Genomic DNA, 14,670 nt, shown 5'->3' with positions numbered 1-14,670 from the left:
GGTCCCCTCCTCTCCTTCCCGGAAGCTGCCGGGGTCGGCGCAGCTGCCTTTGCCCGCCGGGCGCTGCGGGACAAAACCAGCCTCCAGCGCGGAGCTGGGGCCCGGTTTGAGGGGGTGTCCCGCGGGAATGGCGCGCTGCTGCCTCCCCTCCCCCTTGGGGTGCTGCCGGGGTGAAGTGACGCACAGCCGGGTCCGGTTGTTTTCCCTTGGGACAGAATCTACAGCGTGAGGAAGGTGAAGAGAAGGCCCGGTCCGGGAGTGAAGAAGAAGAGCTCCAGCCGACACCAAACGAGGCGCCTGGAAGCACAGCCAGCACGGGGGGAGGCAGCGACCGCAGTCCAGCGCTCCCATCCCCTCCTGATGCTGGTGCTGGTGCCGACGCAGAGAGGACAGGCTGGGAGGACTCTGAGGATGATGTTCTGAAATACGTCAGGGAGATCTTTTTCAGCTAACGTTTCCTCCTCTGCGGCTCCCCAGGAGCAAAGGGGACAGTGGGGAGGGTGTCCCCTCTCCAGGCCCTCCTCCCACCATCCTCAGTGCTGTGGATCTGCCTTGTTGGTGGCCTGTGGAGCTGGTAGGAGGCCCGTGAAGGCCATGGGGGAAAAGGAGGAGGGCACTCGCTTCTCCCAGTGTGTGCTGGGTTCAGTGGGATTTGGCTCCAGATTAGGTTACGTTCGTGTCTTTTTGGCATCTCAGAGCATGGACAGATTAAAGAGGACATTCGGCTTTCTATAAGTGTCCCTTTGGTGGGTCAGTGCTGGGACTGGAGGGGAGTAGGGAGTTGCTGGCTCTGCAAGGCCTTAGCTGGCTCTGCAGAGTCGGATAGTCATGGTTCAGCCTTGGGGCTTCCTTGTCCTTTCTGTCCCTCTGTGATAGCTGCAGTGGGGCCTGGCAGGCTGTCCCAATTGGATCTGATGCTGAATTTGCCTCCAGGCTCAGGCACGCCTCCCATAGCTGAGGAAGACATGGGTGGTAGCAGACTGGCAGGGGCAGGGACCATCCTGAGGGGGCTGACACCATGGCAGTGTGCATGGGGGTCTAGGAAGGGATGAGGATGGCTGAGCGTCCTCTTCCCACTCCGAAAGTGGGATGAACAAACCCCAGGAGACCAAAGCAGGTGCAAGAGTCTTTACTGAAACAGAGTCAGTCAAATAAGCACCACCAGCCACATCCCCACCAAGACTGCAGCAGAAGAGAAAATGGCCTCATGTCCCCAAAGAGGATGTGGGGGAAAGAAGGTTCTTCTTTGTGCAAGGTTAAGATGTGGCAGGGAGTGGCGCTGTGCTCCGCCAGGGCGGAGAGACCCCATCCAGTGCTCCGGCTATGGTGGCCCAGCTGGGGCACCGTATCCCGGCCTTTGCCGGCCCTGGCTGCTCCCCAAGCGCACCCTCGTGCGGGGCATGTGTTGGTCTGAGCTGGGTTTGCGGTGCGCTGCCCTCGCACAGCACCAGTGCTCCTGAAGTCTCAAAGGCTGCTGGAGTGCTGGCCCCAGGCCCTTACTATCAGCTGGGAAAGACCTGGGGCTCTACACCAAAATCTTCTGCTTCCTTGTGGAAACCCTCCTCACTAGGGCTGTGCTCAGTGGTCAGCAAGTTCTTAGGCTGCCCCTCCGGGGGCTCTGTGCTGGTTCTGACCTGTCCCCTTTGCTGTCCTCTGGGTCAGGGACAGAAATGCTGTCGCTTTGATGCTGTGCCCCAGGTTGAGAGGTGTGTTACATGCTGCTGTTCCTGGGAAGCTTCCACGTTTGTGCTGTGGGTGTTGGTGTCTGCTGCCTGCTCGCTGCAGGAGCACCGCACACAGCCGTATGCCAGACCATGGCTGGACATGGGCCTTTGGACCAAATTCCTGCCAGTGACTAAAGCTATGGAAGGATTACTGTTTTAATTCAGGTTATCGATAGCTCTTGCATCTTCTTCATGAAATCTTAATGGGCAGGGCCTTCTCAGTAAAAGGGCTTTAATATGGGTGTGTGTGCTTGGCCCAGCTGAGGTACATAGCGACGGTCAGAATCTGGAGCAGTAGCAGAGCCTGAGTCCCAAGCAGTGCCCAGAAGCCCACGGTGAAATCAGAGGGGTAAATCCACCGTGAGGTTTGGAGAAGAAATGTAACCAGGCCTCCAGACAGCATTATTGTCTTGAAGCTGAGTGCGATGAGGATCGCCTTCCAGCCCTTTCTCTCCTCTGTGCACTTCACATATGTCACAACAATGGGGTAGAAGGTGATGAAGACCAGGCAGGCATACACACTAACCCTGGCTAGCACCATTCCTGGTAGGCTGATGCCCATCGCCTGCAGATGCTTGAAGTCCAGGCACTGCAGCTCCCCGGCTGTTTCATTCCACAGGCAGAAGTTGTAAAAGCCAATACGTTTGTCAGGGAGGTCGACCAGGTTGCCGGCTTCCCACAGCAGCGCATAGAGCATCAAGGCCAAGGTCCCAGCAGCCTCGAGGAGGATGAGCGCACAGAGCAGGTTCTTGGTGCACCTCTGTTGCAGCAGACCCATCCTGGCGCCCACGTGCTCTCTTGATACCATGGTGAAGCTTGCTGTGGGGACACCTGCTGCAAAACATGAAGGGGGGGCACCCCTTGGTCATTGTGTGTTATGGCACCCTTCCCAAGATGTGCTCTGAGCCTGTGTCACTGAGGTGTCCAACTCCCCTTGCAAGTAGAGCAGGAGGGTCTCAGTCGTACCTCTGTGCTGTGCACATGTTACTGGGTGCATTTTTGGTCACAGCAAAAGTGGCTTAATGATGTCCCACGTGTGGATCAGCACTGGGAGGACAGTATGTCTCCGCTAGCCCCACACATGCCCTCTGCACCATGGTCTCACGTTGGACAAGAGAGGCATTTGTCAGCAAACTGCAGTGATGGGAGGGGAGCAAAACACTGCTGTCAGTAAGGAAGGGGTTAAGAGCTATTCTGGGAAAATGCTTTTCTTTCAGTTCTGGTCAGACAAGGGCATCCCTTGTGATCTTTGGACAACTGAGTAAAATGCAGGCATGACAGGGTCTGAAGTGCAGAGCTCCCCCTGCCTCCCCACCCCAGCTCTGGGACACCGTATTCCATTGATGCCACTTGTTTGCAGCACGCACATGCCCCTGCGGCCCTTTTGTGCTTGTACATTTCTGGGCACAGCTGGGCTGATCGCCCACAGTCCTGCTCCCCACTGATGCTGGTAGACATGATATTCCTCCGTTCCATTTGCCTGAGGACTGATGTCCCACGTGGACAGGCAGTTGTCCACCACAAAGAGGGACCCTACACCTACCTGCAGCCCCTCACCCTCTGAGGCCCAGGGAGATGGGTGCTACGGTGACAGACCTGCGGTTGCCATCTTCCTCGCTCCTCTCTCTGGCTGCCTGGCAAAGCCGACTCCCTGCTCCTCTCCCAGAGATGTGGACTGTCCTCAGTGCTCCCTTGCAGGCTTCTGCTTCGCGCTGAAAAACGGGGAAGTGGTATCAAGAAAGGGTATCGCTAGCTGCAGAGCCACGCGGTGTGGCAGCACCGGCCACCCGGGTCTGCACAGAGGCACAAACACAGGGCAAGGAGCTCACAGAACTTGGCTTCAAGCTCAGCCTCCGGCTTCAGGCTCTGCGAATAAGCCCTTTCCTGCCTTCGCCAAGCATTATCTCCGATGAATCATTTACCACCTTCCCTCTAGAAGTTCACAGTGTTGGTCCTGCTGTCTCCCCTCCACTGCCTGTTGCCCAGTGGTCTATCATCCTGATGTCCTGGATGTCCCAGGCCATCACCCCACAGCTGCTTGTGGATTTGGTACAGCCTCTGAGTTTTTAGAGTGCCAGGAGAGACTCCGCGTAATCTGTACCCGATGCCTGTCGGCAGTGCTGGTGACTAGAGACCCGTCAGCATACCCCTCCCGCTCGCTCTCTCCCTGGATTCTTGGGAGTGGGGGACCTATCTTTAATTTGCACAGGGATAAAGCTTCTCTGTCTCAAACTTCTCCTCCTCCACACAGTCATAGCCAGGAGGAGCACGCACACACAGCATGGAAGGGGGTCACAGCATCCAGACACAGACCTGTCCCCTTCCCTGCTGTTCCTCTCCCTCATGCCTGCCCACCATTCTCCCTGCCATCCTCCCTCGCAGCCCTCAAGAGGGAGAACAAGCTGCGCTTGAAGGGGGCTCTTGGTTAGCTGACCGGCTCCTCAGGGGCTTCTGGTGGAGCTCAGAGCTAGGACTGGTACAGCCCAGCTGGCTCTTGGCACTGCCCACCCACCAACCCATGCTGTCCAATTTCTTTAGACCAGTTTCCTAAGGAAGGCAGGCTTGTAGAAACACGGGCTTTTTGTTCAATCATCTCCTGTTACCTTTTATCTGCCCTCCCCCCCCCCAAAATACAAAAGCAATTAAAAATTGTCCTAGTCGCACATGTTTACTAGAGAGGGGACAGAGAATTAAACTCCTAGCAGGTTTGTGGAAATAAATAGCAGGGGTGGAAGGAGGAGAGTCACCGCAGAAACCCTGTGCTGTTATGTGACCTCTGCGTGTATGAGTGCCCTGGGGGAATCCCATGGTATCTCTGCCCTTTCCTTTGCTTTAGAGCTCATGTCTATAAAGCTCATGTTTCTTTTCCCAGCAATGCCCCTCCGTTCACTCTGCCAAATTGCGGGCAGATTTGTGTCCCCAGCCCAGCCCAGCAGGTAAATCAGGTACGACTGTGACAGGGATAGATCATGCCTGGTGCGGGTGCCCTGGGGGAGCTGGGGCAGAGAGTGCGTGGCTGGTCCGAAGGTGATGTACGGTTTGGCAACAAGAGCTGGGAACACTGGTGCCCTGCCACTGGTTGCAGACCGAGACACGACATTCATGAGCTCTGCGGCACGGCGCCGAGGCCGGTTTGGAGGCAGCCTGGCTGAGGAACAGGGGATAAACAGGAAAGAGCTGTCACCCGGCGTCCAGCTGGAGCTTTTCCCAGATAACTGCAGCCCCTCCGCCGGTGCCTTTGGACGAGGGGAGTCTGTGGCTCTACCTCAAAGGTGCAAGAAAGAGGAACCCGAGCATGGCACAGGGTGCCCCAGCCTGGCTTCAGCCCCCTGTTTTTGGGCAGGTGTTGCTGGAAGCACTGGGCTTCACCATGGGAGAACTCTGTTTCTCAGTCTCCCGAGTGGAGAGGGGCTCCATGTGCACGGCTCGGGAGCTCCCTGGGGTGTCTGTGTGCGAGATGGAGCTCATAGGGACCCTCTGTGCCATCGGGACTTCGTGGCCCATCCCTCTGCTGGCTCATGGGCAGGTGAGCACCCCAACCTTCCCAGGCTGGGGCTGTGCCTTCCCCGTGGCGAGCTGCTGGCTGGGTGCCTGGGCAAAGCCAGCGGGACAGGGAGGCCAAGGCACACAGCTCTGGTGCAGGATGTGACCTCTGTGCAGGGACCAACATCTCTGTGGAGCTGCTGGATGCTGCCGCAGCAAACAGGCTAAATGCAAAGCGGCGAGGGAAGGGGCATTTTCTCTTGTGCTGAAGAGCCCTTCAGAAGACTTGGCTTTCCTGCATCCCCCCTCCTTGGCTGCTGAGGGGAGTAATGCTGTGCAGGAGCGGTGGGAAAGGAAAGCGGCTCTGGACTTGGCGCCTTTCCTTCAAGCCACCCACTCCACCCCCAGGATCCCTCTTTCCCCTTCGGGCAGGATCGGCTGTGGAGAAACCACAGGTGAAGAAAGGCTGCTGACAATCTAACTATTGCTGTCGAACAGAAACCAGCCAGCGGCAGAGGGACTGGACTGTGGAGGAACTGCCCTGAAAGTGTCCCACAGCTGGGGAAGGACCTGCTCCCTCCCAGGCATTTGCACCCTGCAGCACCACTTCTTCTCCTGGCAGCTCCCCCCTGATGCCAGCAGCATGAAAAAGGTGGAGGACCCAGCAGAGGATACTTACAGGCTGCCTATCCAGCTGGGTGCGGAGCCGAAACACGCTGAAGAGGTCGGAGGTGCCGCCCTGGGGACCTGAGTTGCTGCCAGGTCCTGAGCAGGCTGATGTCTGACACCACAGCCCCTGTTGTGTCACAAGGCAGCTGCCTCTGCTTTCTCTTTCGGTTTTGAGGGCCATGGGAACCTCATGCAGTGCTCCTCCCCGACACCGCGTCATCTAAACATGAGCAAGAAAACAAGCTGAGCCCAGCCACAGCCATCCAAGCTGGGGGAAGGTTTGCACTTTCTTTTCCCGGCTGTGCTAACTGACCTGAACAACTGACCGGGGCTAAGCACACCCAGGAAAGTTGCACCACTAGAGGGGCTTGGGTGCCTTTGGGGGCTGAGATGAGTTTGTATTGTTTGGACGTTTCTGTAGAGGTGACTGACGGTCACAGTGCCAACTCCAGTACCGTCAGACTTCACTCACCATTTGCCCTTCTTTGCACTTTGAACGCTGCTCCCCTCCTTCTGCTTCCCACACTCGGCTTTGCAGCTCCCCCCCCGGGCCGCGGACACAGTGCCCACGTAGGCGCAGCGCAGGAGAAGCAGCAAGCCGCCTGCTGCGACAGGAAACCTGCAAAACCTTGAGTGATGTAAGGGGCAAAACTCTCCTTCCTTTAGTCCTCCTGGCCAGATCCAGAACCATTTGTCCTGTCCTATAAGCAGCCTTGGTGGTGGGTATGTTAGAGAGGTGCGTGTTGGGAGGTCATATATGTGGGACACCCAGCCATGAAGCTATTCAGAGTCCCACCTAGTAATTCCACATTTAGGTATGGTCTGGAAACTTCCAGGTAGTACACAGCTTGTGAGCCTGTAATCTTGGCACTCACATCCAAGAGCACAAGGGACGTGAAAGGAAATATGGGAGGAAGCCTTCCTAGAAGCTTAATAGGTAGAGCCATCAGGCAGGTGGTGGTGGGGAGGTCCCATCCTATCTGGCATGAGTGCGTGGAATAACTTTAGCATTGCGAAGGACAAGGATCTGTATCGAAGTGGTTCAGATCACATATGGCGTGGGCAGGAGTTATGGTGGGATAAAGCAGGGGCAGGGTTGGAGAGCTTGCAGCAAATAAAGCCTAGCAGGCCAGAGCTGCTGAGTGAATGCGGTGGATGGTGGGAACACAGAAGGAGGCCTTGGGGCTGAATATGGCCATCATCTAACACTGAGGCTGCTGGCTGGGAAATTGAGGTATGAGCAGAGGCCACGGCGGCAAGACCTATGTTCCAGTGAGGAAACATGCATTGGCAGGAGGCATGTTTGTGCTCTCAAGAGGGGTGGTCATGCAGTTTCACCTCACGTCACTCACTTTTCTGTCATTCAGGAAGGAAAAGGGTGTATGATTTGGGTCTGGTGATGAGCAAACTCCTCAGCTGACCTCAGCACCACAGGGGAGGTTACTGTTTTGCCGCCACAGGCAGGAGTCACAAGCACCTCCTTCACAAACATCCCCACTTCGCATTGGGGTCCTGTTTGCTGGGGCAATCAGGGTGACTGCCACAGTGGGTCTGCTCATCATGCCACAGCACTTCTCCCTCGAGCCACTATCCTCCTAGATGGGTGTCTGATCCCCTTCCCATCTCCTGCGCCTCAGCCTTCATGAGTGTGACAGGTGGTCACACATCCTGGGTTTAGCCTTTGCACACACCTCCATCTCTCTGGCCAGCTCTGCACTGCTCAGAGCAATAAATACACCATTTGGGAATGTTATTTTTGGAGTGTGACACCTTCCTGGGCAGAGCTTGTTGCCTGATTGTGTACCTATGGCAGAAGTGCTCCTCAATGTTTCCCAAAGAGCCTTGTCTCTCCTCCCCTGCAAGGTCTTGGTTTCTCCTGCTTCTAATGCCTCCTGGGATGCCAAGGCTGCCAGCAGGGAGAGGTATCTCTGCCTCAAGACCTGCCCTTGTTACCACTGACCCTCTTATTCTGGATGCCTCCTTCCACATCTTTGGTGGCCTCTCTGGGAAGTAGTTGCCCTGCCTTCTCCTTCCAGGCGTTTGGGCAGGGAAGATTGTGCCTGAAGGCTGGGCAGGATGCAATATGCCCTGCTGTTCTCCTTCCTAGAGACATTTTACAGGTGCTCCCTGATCGCCCCTTTTGGCTTCAGATACTCAAAGTCTATCTGATGATGGAGCAGTTGGGGAAGATAGGTGTGATGGGGGTGGGGTAAGCAGGGGGATGATCAACAACATATCTCATGGAGAAAGAGTGGGAAGGAAGAGGAGAAAGACAGCAGGGCTTCTGCACAGATGTGTCTGGAGGTAGAAGAGGTCGGATGGAGTGTTTTGAGCTGTTGGAGCGTAGTGCCTGTGTGTGGGAAAGGAGAGCACTTCCCAGGAGCTATCTTCCACTCGATTCCTGTACAACCATTTTTTCCCGGAATTGTTTCCTGAAATAGAAATGTAATTTCTTGTGTGCATTAAGAAGATGCACATGGTTTCACAGTGGAATGCTGCTCTGCAGCTTTTGGTTTCTTGTGGTGCAGTTAAAGCACACACAGCAACACTGTCAACAATAACATTAGCAATCACCTGTAAAGCACGAGATAAGCTGGGACTTTAAAAAGTGTTTTGCTTATTTTAGCCTGCTCTTTTAGAAGTAAACTACTACACTTGCTTCCCAGAAGTTGGTCATGACCTTGGTCCTCATTCCGGAGGGAATCTCCACTGCAGAACTGTGTTCCCTCTAGTTACTCAGAAACCCTCTTACCTATAGCTAGTACTGCCCCATTGTACCAGACCTGAGGGATTCCTGTGGGAGTCCATAATCAGGTGAGAAAAGAGGTTGAAGTTTACTTTGCATTTTTCTACATTGTTTAGAAATCACTTTTATTCAGAAGAAATCATAAAATGACTATTTTTTTCTCATCTGTAATCTGCTGACAACTAAAAGTAAATAAAACTCTGAAATGAAACCAAGTCTATGCTTTTCTTCCTGTAGCTGTCACGAGGAGGTTGCTGGCCTTAGCTCTTCACAGAGCTCTTTCTGGAAGTGGAGTCTGCCTCGCAAAACCAGTAGATATTGTTTAAGACAAATGATACTTTATATTCAGGACAGCCTCCCTACTGAACTGGTTTAGAATTTGGGATGCTTCTTCATGTGGTGAGAGAAACTTCATGTGTACATCAGCCAATGTGTGCGAAGGATTTTTTTCAGAAAAAAAAAAAGCGCAAGAAGAATTTTGATTTCTGCAGTTACCTACTCCCTCGCTGGTAGAGTCATAATCCATAACCAAAGTCTTGGGAATTGTTTAAGCAAATCAGACACATGACACTTTCATGTGCCTTCACTGGCTGAAGAACTGGGGCTTCAAAATATACCCCGATATTTTGCAGCATGTTGTCTGTTCTTTGCTTAAGGCAGTAATGGCAGAGAGAACTGTGGTCTGTCTTGTGCCTGGAAGGATTTACTCTTTCCAAAATTTACATCTTGGCTTGCTGTCCTGGTTTTCTTGGGCCTTGCGCTTTTTGAGGGGAGCCTCTCCTTCATTTTCCTTTCTCCCTTTTTTGAATTGCTCTTTGCACTATGATCATGACCTGAGCCAAAAAGGAGGAAAAAACAAATCCATATCAATCACTATGGAGTTACTACTTACTAAAAAAGTACATGACTTTGGTTTCCTTCAAAAAAACCTGTGGTATTACGGCAGAAACATTTCCTTTGCTAAAGGAGAGCCATAGCACGATTGAAAATCTTGTACTAAAATGTGGAAACTTCAGCCATAAACGCAGGACCTGGTTTTATTGCTCCAGTGATACAATATTCTATTGACCCCCCCCCTGGAAAGGCTAATTGCAACATTTCACAGAATTAGACCATACATCTCTTTATGGCACGCTGATATGAAAAGCAACGAACTGATGGCTAGAGCCTCTCCCACCAGAAACTGCAGAAGGATAGTGCAGGGTCAGAGGCATTATCTTTTGCTAGTATGTTGAGATTTCCAAGCTCTTTTCCCTGGGCTGTTCACAAAGAGGTTAATGAGCTTCTGGACCTCTAAGTGTCTCAGCTGGGAATCTCCATGATACCAGTTCTGACATCTGTCAGTGTATCAGCTGCTGCTGGACCGGTAGGAGTTTTCCAGCACTGCTGATGTCCTGCTACCATCTGTCCTATGTCTTTCAGTACCTTGACTTAGCTAGACCAAGAAACCCACCAAACAGAACTAAATCCTATTCTTTGGCGTATTTCAAATAGAACAATAACTGAGAAACCTTTTAAATATTGAAATGTCTTCTCTGCAGACTTGGAGACACTTTTGCCATTGTGCTTCTTCATCTTCTTGGAGACCAGATTAAAGCTGGATGAACAGAAATTTTCTCTTGTGGATGGGGTCGTGTCATGGCACACACTTTTTCCTGACTCCTGTGGCACAGATGATAGCTTTTTTTGATTCCCTTTAAAATCATGGGTGAGACTCTCAGAGCTAAAACACACAGAGGTCAGGTCAGAAAATAATTTATCTCCACAGAAATTCATGACTAGATGTACATAAAGATAACCACGCAGAACAGGAAATCCTTACAGGTAAAATTCCTACTACTTTAGCCTGAAGCATTTCTTAATAATCATATGGAAAAAAAGAACAAGGAAGTAATTTACTGTATTTCGAACTACAAAGAACCCCAATGCCATCATACTGTCTTAACGATACTATTGCCAATATCATGTAGCCACTATACCACTGTCCCTTCTGAGCCAGAAATAGCCATCATAGCAGCAGCAGAGGGTTACCTTATCATCACAGAAGTAAGGACAGACACCAAAGATATTTCTTTCCTCTTTTATCAGGGGAAAGCCTAAAATTTTCAAGTTTGTGTAGCAAAGTCTCACCTGTAAGGTGCAAAGCAGGAGTCCTCGAAATCATTTAGCGTGAACAAATTAATATGTATTATTTCATAACGTGTTTGTGGCAATATCTGCTGCAATCTAACTAGCTAGCTAGCTCCACTTTGCTCTGTTACCCAACAACAGCGACACGTGTGCTCAGCAAGACACAAAACAGTAGGTGGGCACTTACGAAAGTAATCAACACTGACCACCAGTGTTACTTCCACGGGGCCTTGCACACCTTTAAGAGTGTACATCCTCATTGCTTATCGCCAAAGCACCAGAAACTAGAAGTGAAGGGAATGCACTAGCAACGAGCACCAGCACCATCACAGTATTGTGATTTTAAGATAGCCAACCGTTTTAAACTAGTAAATGTCTGTTTTGGACTGTCTGTGCCACCTAGCATGGCTTGGCCTTTATTTTCACACCACTGCCTTTTTTCTTAGTAGCTGCATGCCCTATCTTCTCCCTCCTTGCCAAGGCAGCAGCAATCATCCCTTCCTCCAGAAAAGCACCAGATCAGTGCCTGTGCGCCAGTGAGTACAGCAAGGCTGGGAAAGGAGCTTCAGCTATGTGCTGATGGAGGGGGTCTGGTGCTCCAGATGAGATGGAGGGAAGAGGATTCTCTGTTTCTCTAATATCACCTTCCACTGCAGTTTCAATCATGGGATGAAGTGGCCAAGGACAGCTGTCTAGTTTATGAATGAAAAACAAAGAAGCACAATGTCAGAGGAGCATAAAAATCACAGAATCATAGAATGGTTTAGGTTAGAAGGGACCTTAAAGATCATCTGGTTCCAACCCTCCTGCCATGGGCAGGGACACCTCCCACTAGACCAGGTTGCTCAAAGCCCCATCCAGCCTGGCCTTGAACACTTCCAGGGATGGGGCACCCACAACTTCCCTGGGCAACCTGTTCCAGTGCCTCACTACCCTCATAGTGAAAAAATTCTTTCTAATATCTAATCTAAATCTACCCTCTTCCAGATTGAAGCCATTACCCCTTGTCCTATCACTTTATGCCCTTGTAAAAAGTCCCTCTCCAGCTTTCATGCAGGTGCCCTTCAGATACTGAAAGGCCGCTATGTGTCCCCAGAGCCTTCTCTTCTCCAGGCTGAACAACCCGAACTCTCTCAGCCTGTCTTCATAGGAGAGGTGCTCCAGCCCTCTGATCATCTTTGTGGGCCTCCTCTGGACTCATTGCAACAGGTCCATGTCAAAAAGGAGGAGAATGGATTTGTAGAGAAATCAGGATGGGATCATTCTCTCACTCCTGCTTTGTGAAAAATGCTAGAAACCTGTAAAATATAATAGTATCCTACCTGAAATCCCCTCCCACTTGTTTGACAGAGGCTACAATTGGCAATTTTACTGTAAAAAGTAGAAAAAAGAAAAATAATTGAAAGTGCATATCAGATCTCTTAAAAAAAAAAAATCAGCACAATGAAACACACAAATTTTGTCTTGGCCAGTTCAGACTCAATAACTGACTGAGGCGGATACAGTTACTGTAAGCAGACGTTGCTGGACATCAAAGCATTTACTCAGATGACTAGTTGTGGGGATTAAACCTTTCTTCCTGTTGAGCAGATTCCAACTCATGTGCCTGCCTCCGCTTCCTCATCTATTGCCCAGTAAAGGCTATTTTGGAATAAAGACACTCTAGGTAGCTCCCACTGAAACTGTTCCACTATGCATAAAACTGTAAATCAGGAAGAGAAGGTGCCAAAGGCAACAAGATTATTTTGTTTTGGTAAGCATGCAGCTCTGTTGAAGGACATGTTCTGGATCCCCGTGTCTGCTCCAAGAAAAGCAAGTGTTTGACATTCAAATGGCACTGGACTAGAGTCATAACAGACATCTCCAGAGTGTGAGTGCTTTGTCGAGCCCCACTGGTCAAGCAACATGGATGGGAGTGGGAGAGAAGAGCTGGTGCCACCTGACTGATCTTGACAGGCGGTATGTGTTCATGAGCTGCTGAGCTGCTAGTGCTTACTGCAGGGTGGCTGGCTGTGTAAGAACAAGGTGTCCTGGGGCATGAGCACTGCCAGCACCCAGGGAGCTGTACGTAGTGGGGCAGCCTCCAGAACGGTGGTGCCACTGCATTCAGGCAGCAGCTGAACAGGGGTCCAGCGCAGGTGAGATGAAAGTACCTGAGTGACAGCAACCTTTGGGCTAGAAATTGTTTCCTCCAGGTACATGTATAGATAGCACCTGCCTTCACTACACACCCTAACGATACGACACCTCTGAAAAAGCAGTAGGAAGGAGAAAAAGGGGATATAAAGTGTTTTACAGGCTGTGGGATAGTACTCCGGTCTTGATCTAAAAACCACAGTAACAAAATACTTAGAGCCAGGATTTGTTTTGCTTTGTGTTTGTTTTTCCTTTCTCTAAGCAACATCAATTCCAGGAAAGCCTAGAAGAACGTGATCTGTTACAGTTTTACCCTTGGGTACGGTACACAATAGCTAGGAACGAACAGCTGCAGCTGGGGAAGGAAGTGCTTTAAAGTCATCCAGGATTGCAAAAACATTTAAAAATTCATTCTTTATTTTTCTCCTCTTTCACAGGCAAGCCCTCATCAGTCATAACACTTAAATGTACTTAACAGCACTGTACTTAAACTGTACTTAACTGGACTGCCTGTCCCACAGAAGCCAGTTATAGCTGTAATGACTTGTGCCTGGACTTAGAGGCTGGCAGAGGGTGAGTCACTTTTAACTTCATCCCTCCCTCCATACTGCAGGTGGCTCATGTATCTTTTGTCTCAAGACATGGATCTCCAGTGCATCGGTTCCTGTGAACCCATGGACCCGGCACTGATGGCAGGAGAAGAATACATCTCCTCAAGTGGCAAAATCACTGCTGCAGCCCCTGGCCTCTCTTCTCAGCATAACCTGACCCGGCAGAAGCATCTTACCAACCGGCCATGGACTGGGTTAGGTGGAACCGGCTTTAGTGTTGCACTGCAGACACCTCACCTGCAGGGTATGGTGAGGCAGGAAAGTACTGGGTAAGGTCCATGATCAAGGGTTGAGATGAACCAGGTCTGACAGTCTGTGGGGAGGCATGTCCCTTGGACATAAATAATATTTACAACATTTTGAAGCTCCTTCAAGGTTCTTTATACTGTTGATATAGAATTTCATTAACAATATTTAACCCACCTGACCAAAATAAAAGTAGGGAAGGCAAAACACAGGAAAACTTTCCAATTATATATATGTAGGTTTAAAAAATACATTAAGAACACAGGATCCCCTCCATTAATGAATCCAGGCCTCTCCTATCACAGGCATATCCTTCCTACAAACCCTTTCCCAACCCAAATATTCATCTATTAGTTTTCTAGCTACCATGCTACTTTATTTTTTTCTGGTTAAGTTCTCCAAGACAAAACCAAAGTAGTCATAAGGCAGAATAACTGTGCATGTCTGAGAAAAACAAGACAGGAATTCAGAACCAAGCACAAAGTCATTACTAAAACAGAATCACAGAATCACAGAATTTTCAGAGTTGGAAGGGACCTCTAGAGATCATCTAGTCCAACCCCCCTGCTAAAGCAGGATTGCCTAGAGCACATTACTCAGGACTGCATCCAGGCGGGTTTTGAAAATCTCCAGCGAAGGGGACTCCACAACCTCCCTGGGCAGCCTGTGCCACTGCTCTGTCACCCTAACTGTAAAGAAGTTTTTTCGTGCGTTGGAAAAGAACTTCCTATGTTCCAACTTGCACCCATTGCCCCTCCTCCTGTCACTGGGAACCACTGAGAAGAGTGTGGCTCCATCCTCCTTCAACCCACCCTTTAGATATTTGTAAGTAGTAATAAGGTCTCCCCTCAGCCTTCTTTTCTCCAGGCTAAAGAGTCCCAGCTCTCTCAGCCTTTCTTCATAAGGGAGATGCTCCAATCCCTCA

The 14,670-nt window shown here is 50.7% G+C and overlaps 2 protein-coding genes across 2 annotated transcripts in view; both read right to left on the bottom strand.

Annotated features, from left to right (window-relative positions):
* Nucleotides 1-1,956: 1,956 nt before the first annotated feature.
* Nucleotides 1,957-2,532, bottom strand: TMEM140 (transmembrane protein 140). Its single transcript, XM_009894388.1, has one exon. The coding sequence runs from the start codon at nt 2,530-2,532 to the stop codon at nt 1,957-1,959; it is 576 nt and encodes a 191-aa protein (XP_009892690.1).
* A 745-nt stretch (nt 2,533-3,277) lies between these two features.
* AGBL3 (ATP/GTP binding protein-like 3) overlaps nt 3,278-14,670 on the bottom strand; it is a 30,749-nt gene continuing 19,356 nt past the window's right edge. Inside the window, exon 9 of the mRNA XM_009894408.1 lies at nt 3,278-3,436. Within this exon, the coding sequence (XP_009892710.1) occupies nt 3,278-3,436 (159 nt within the window). The remainder of the gene's footprint in view (nt 3,437-14,670) is intronic.

This window comes from Charadrius vociferus, unplaced genomic scaffold (genome assembly GCF_000708025.1).
Source record: "Charadrius vociferus isolate BGI_N301 unplaced genomic scaffold, ASM70802v2 scaffold871, whole genome shotgun sequence".
NCBI classification, from domain to species: Eukaryota; Metazoa; Chordata; class Aves; order Charadriiformes; family Charadriidae; genus Charadrius; species Charadrius vociferus.
The sequence above is the reverse complement of the archived record's forward strand: the minus strand, read 5'-3'. Positions and strand labels throughout refer to the sequence as shown.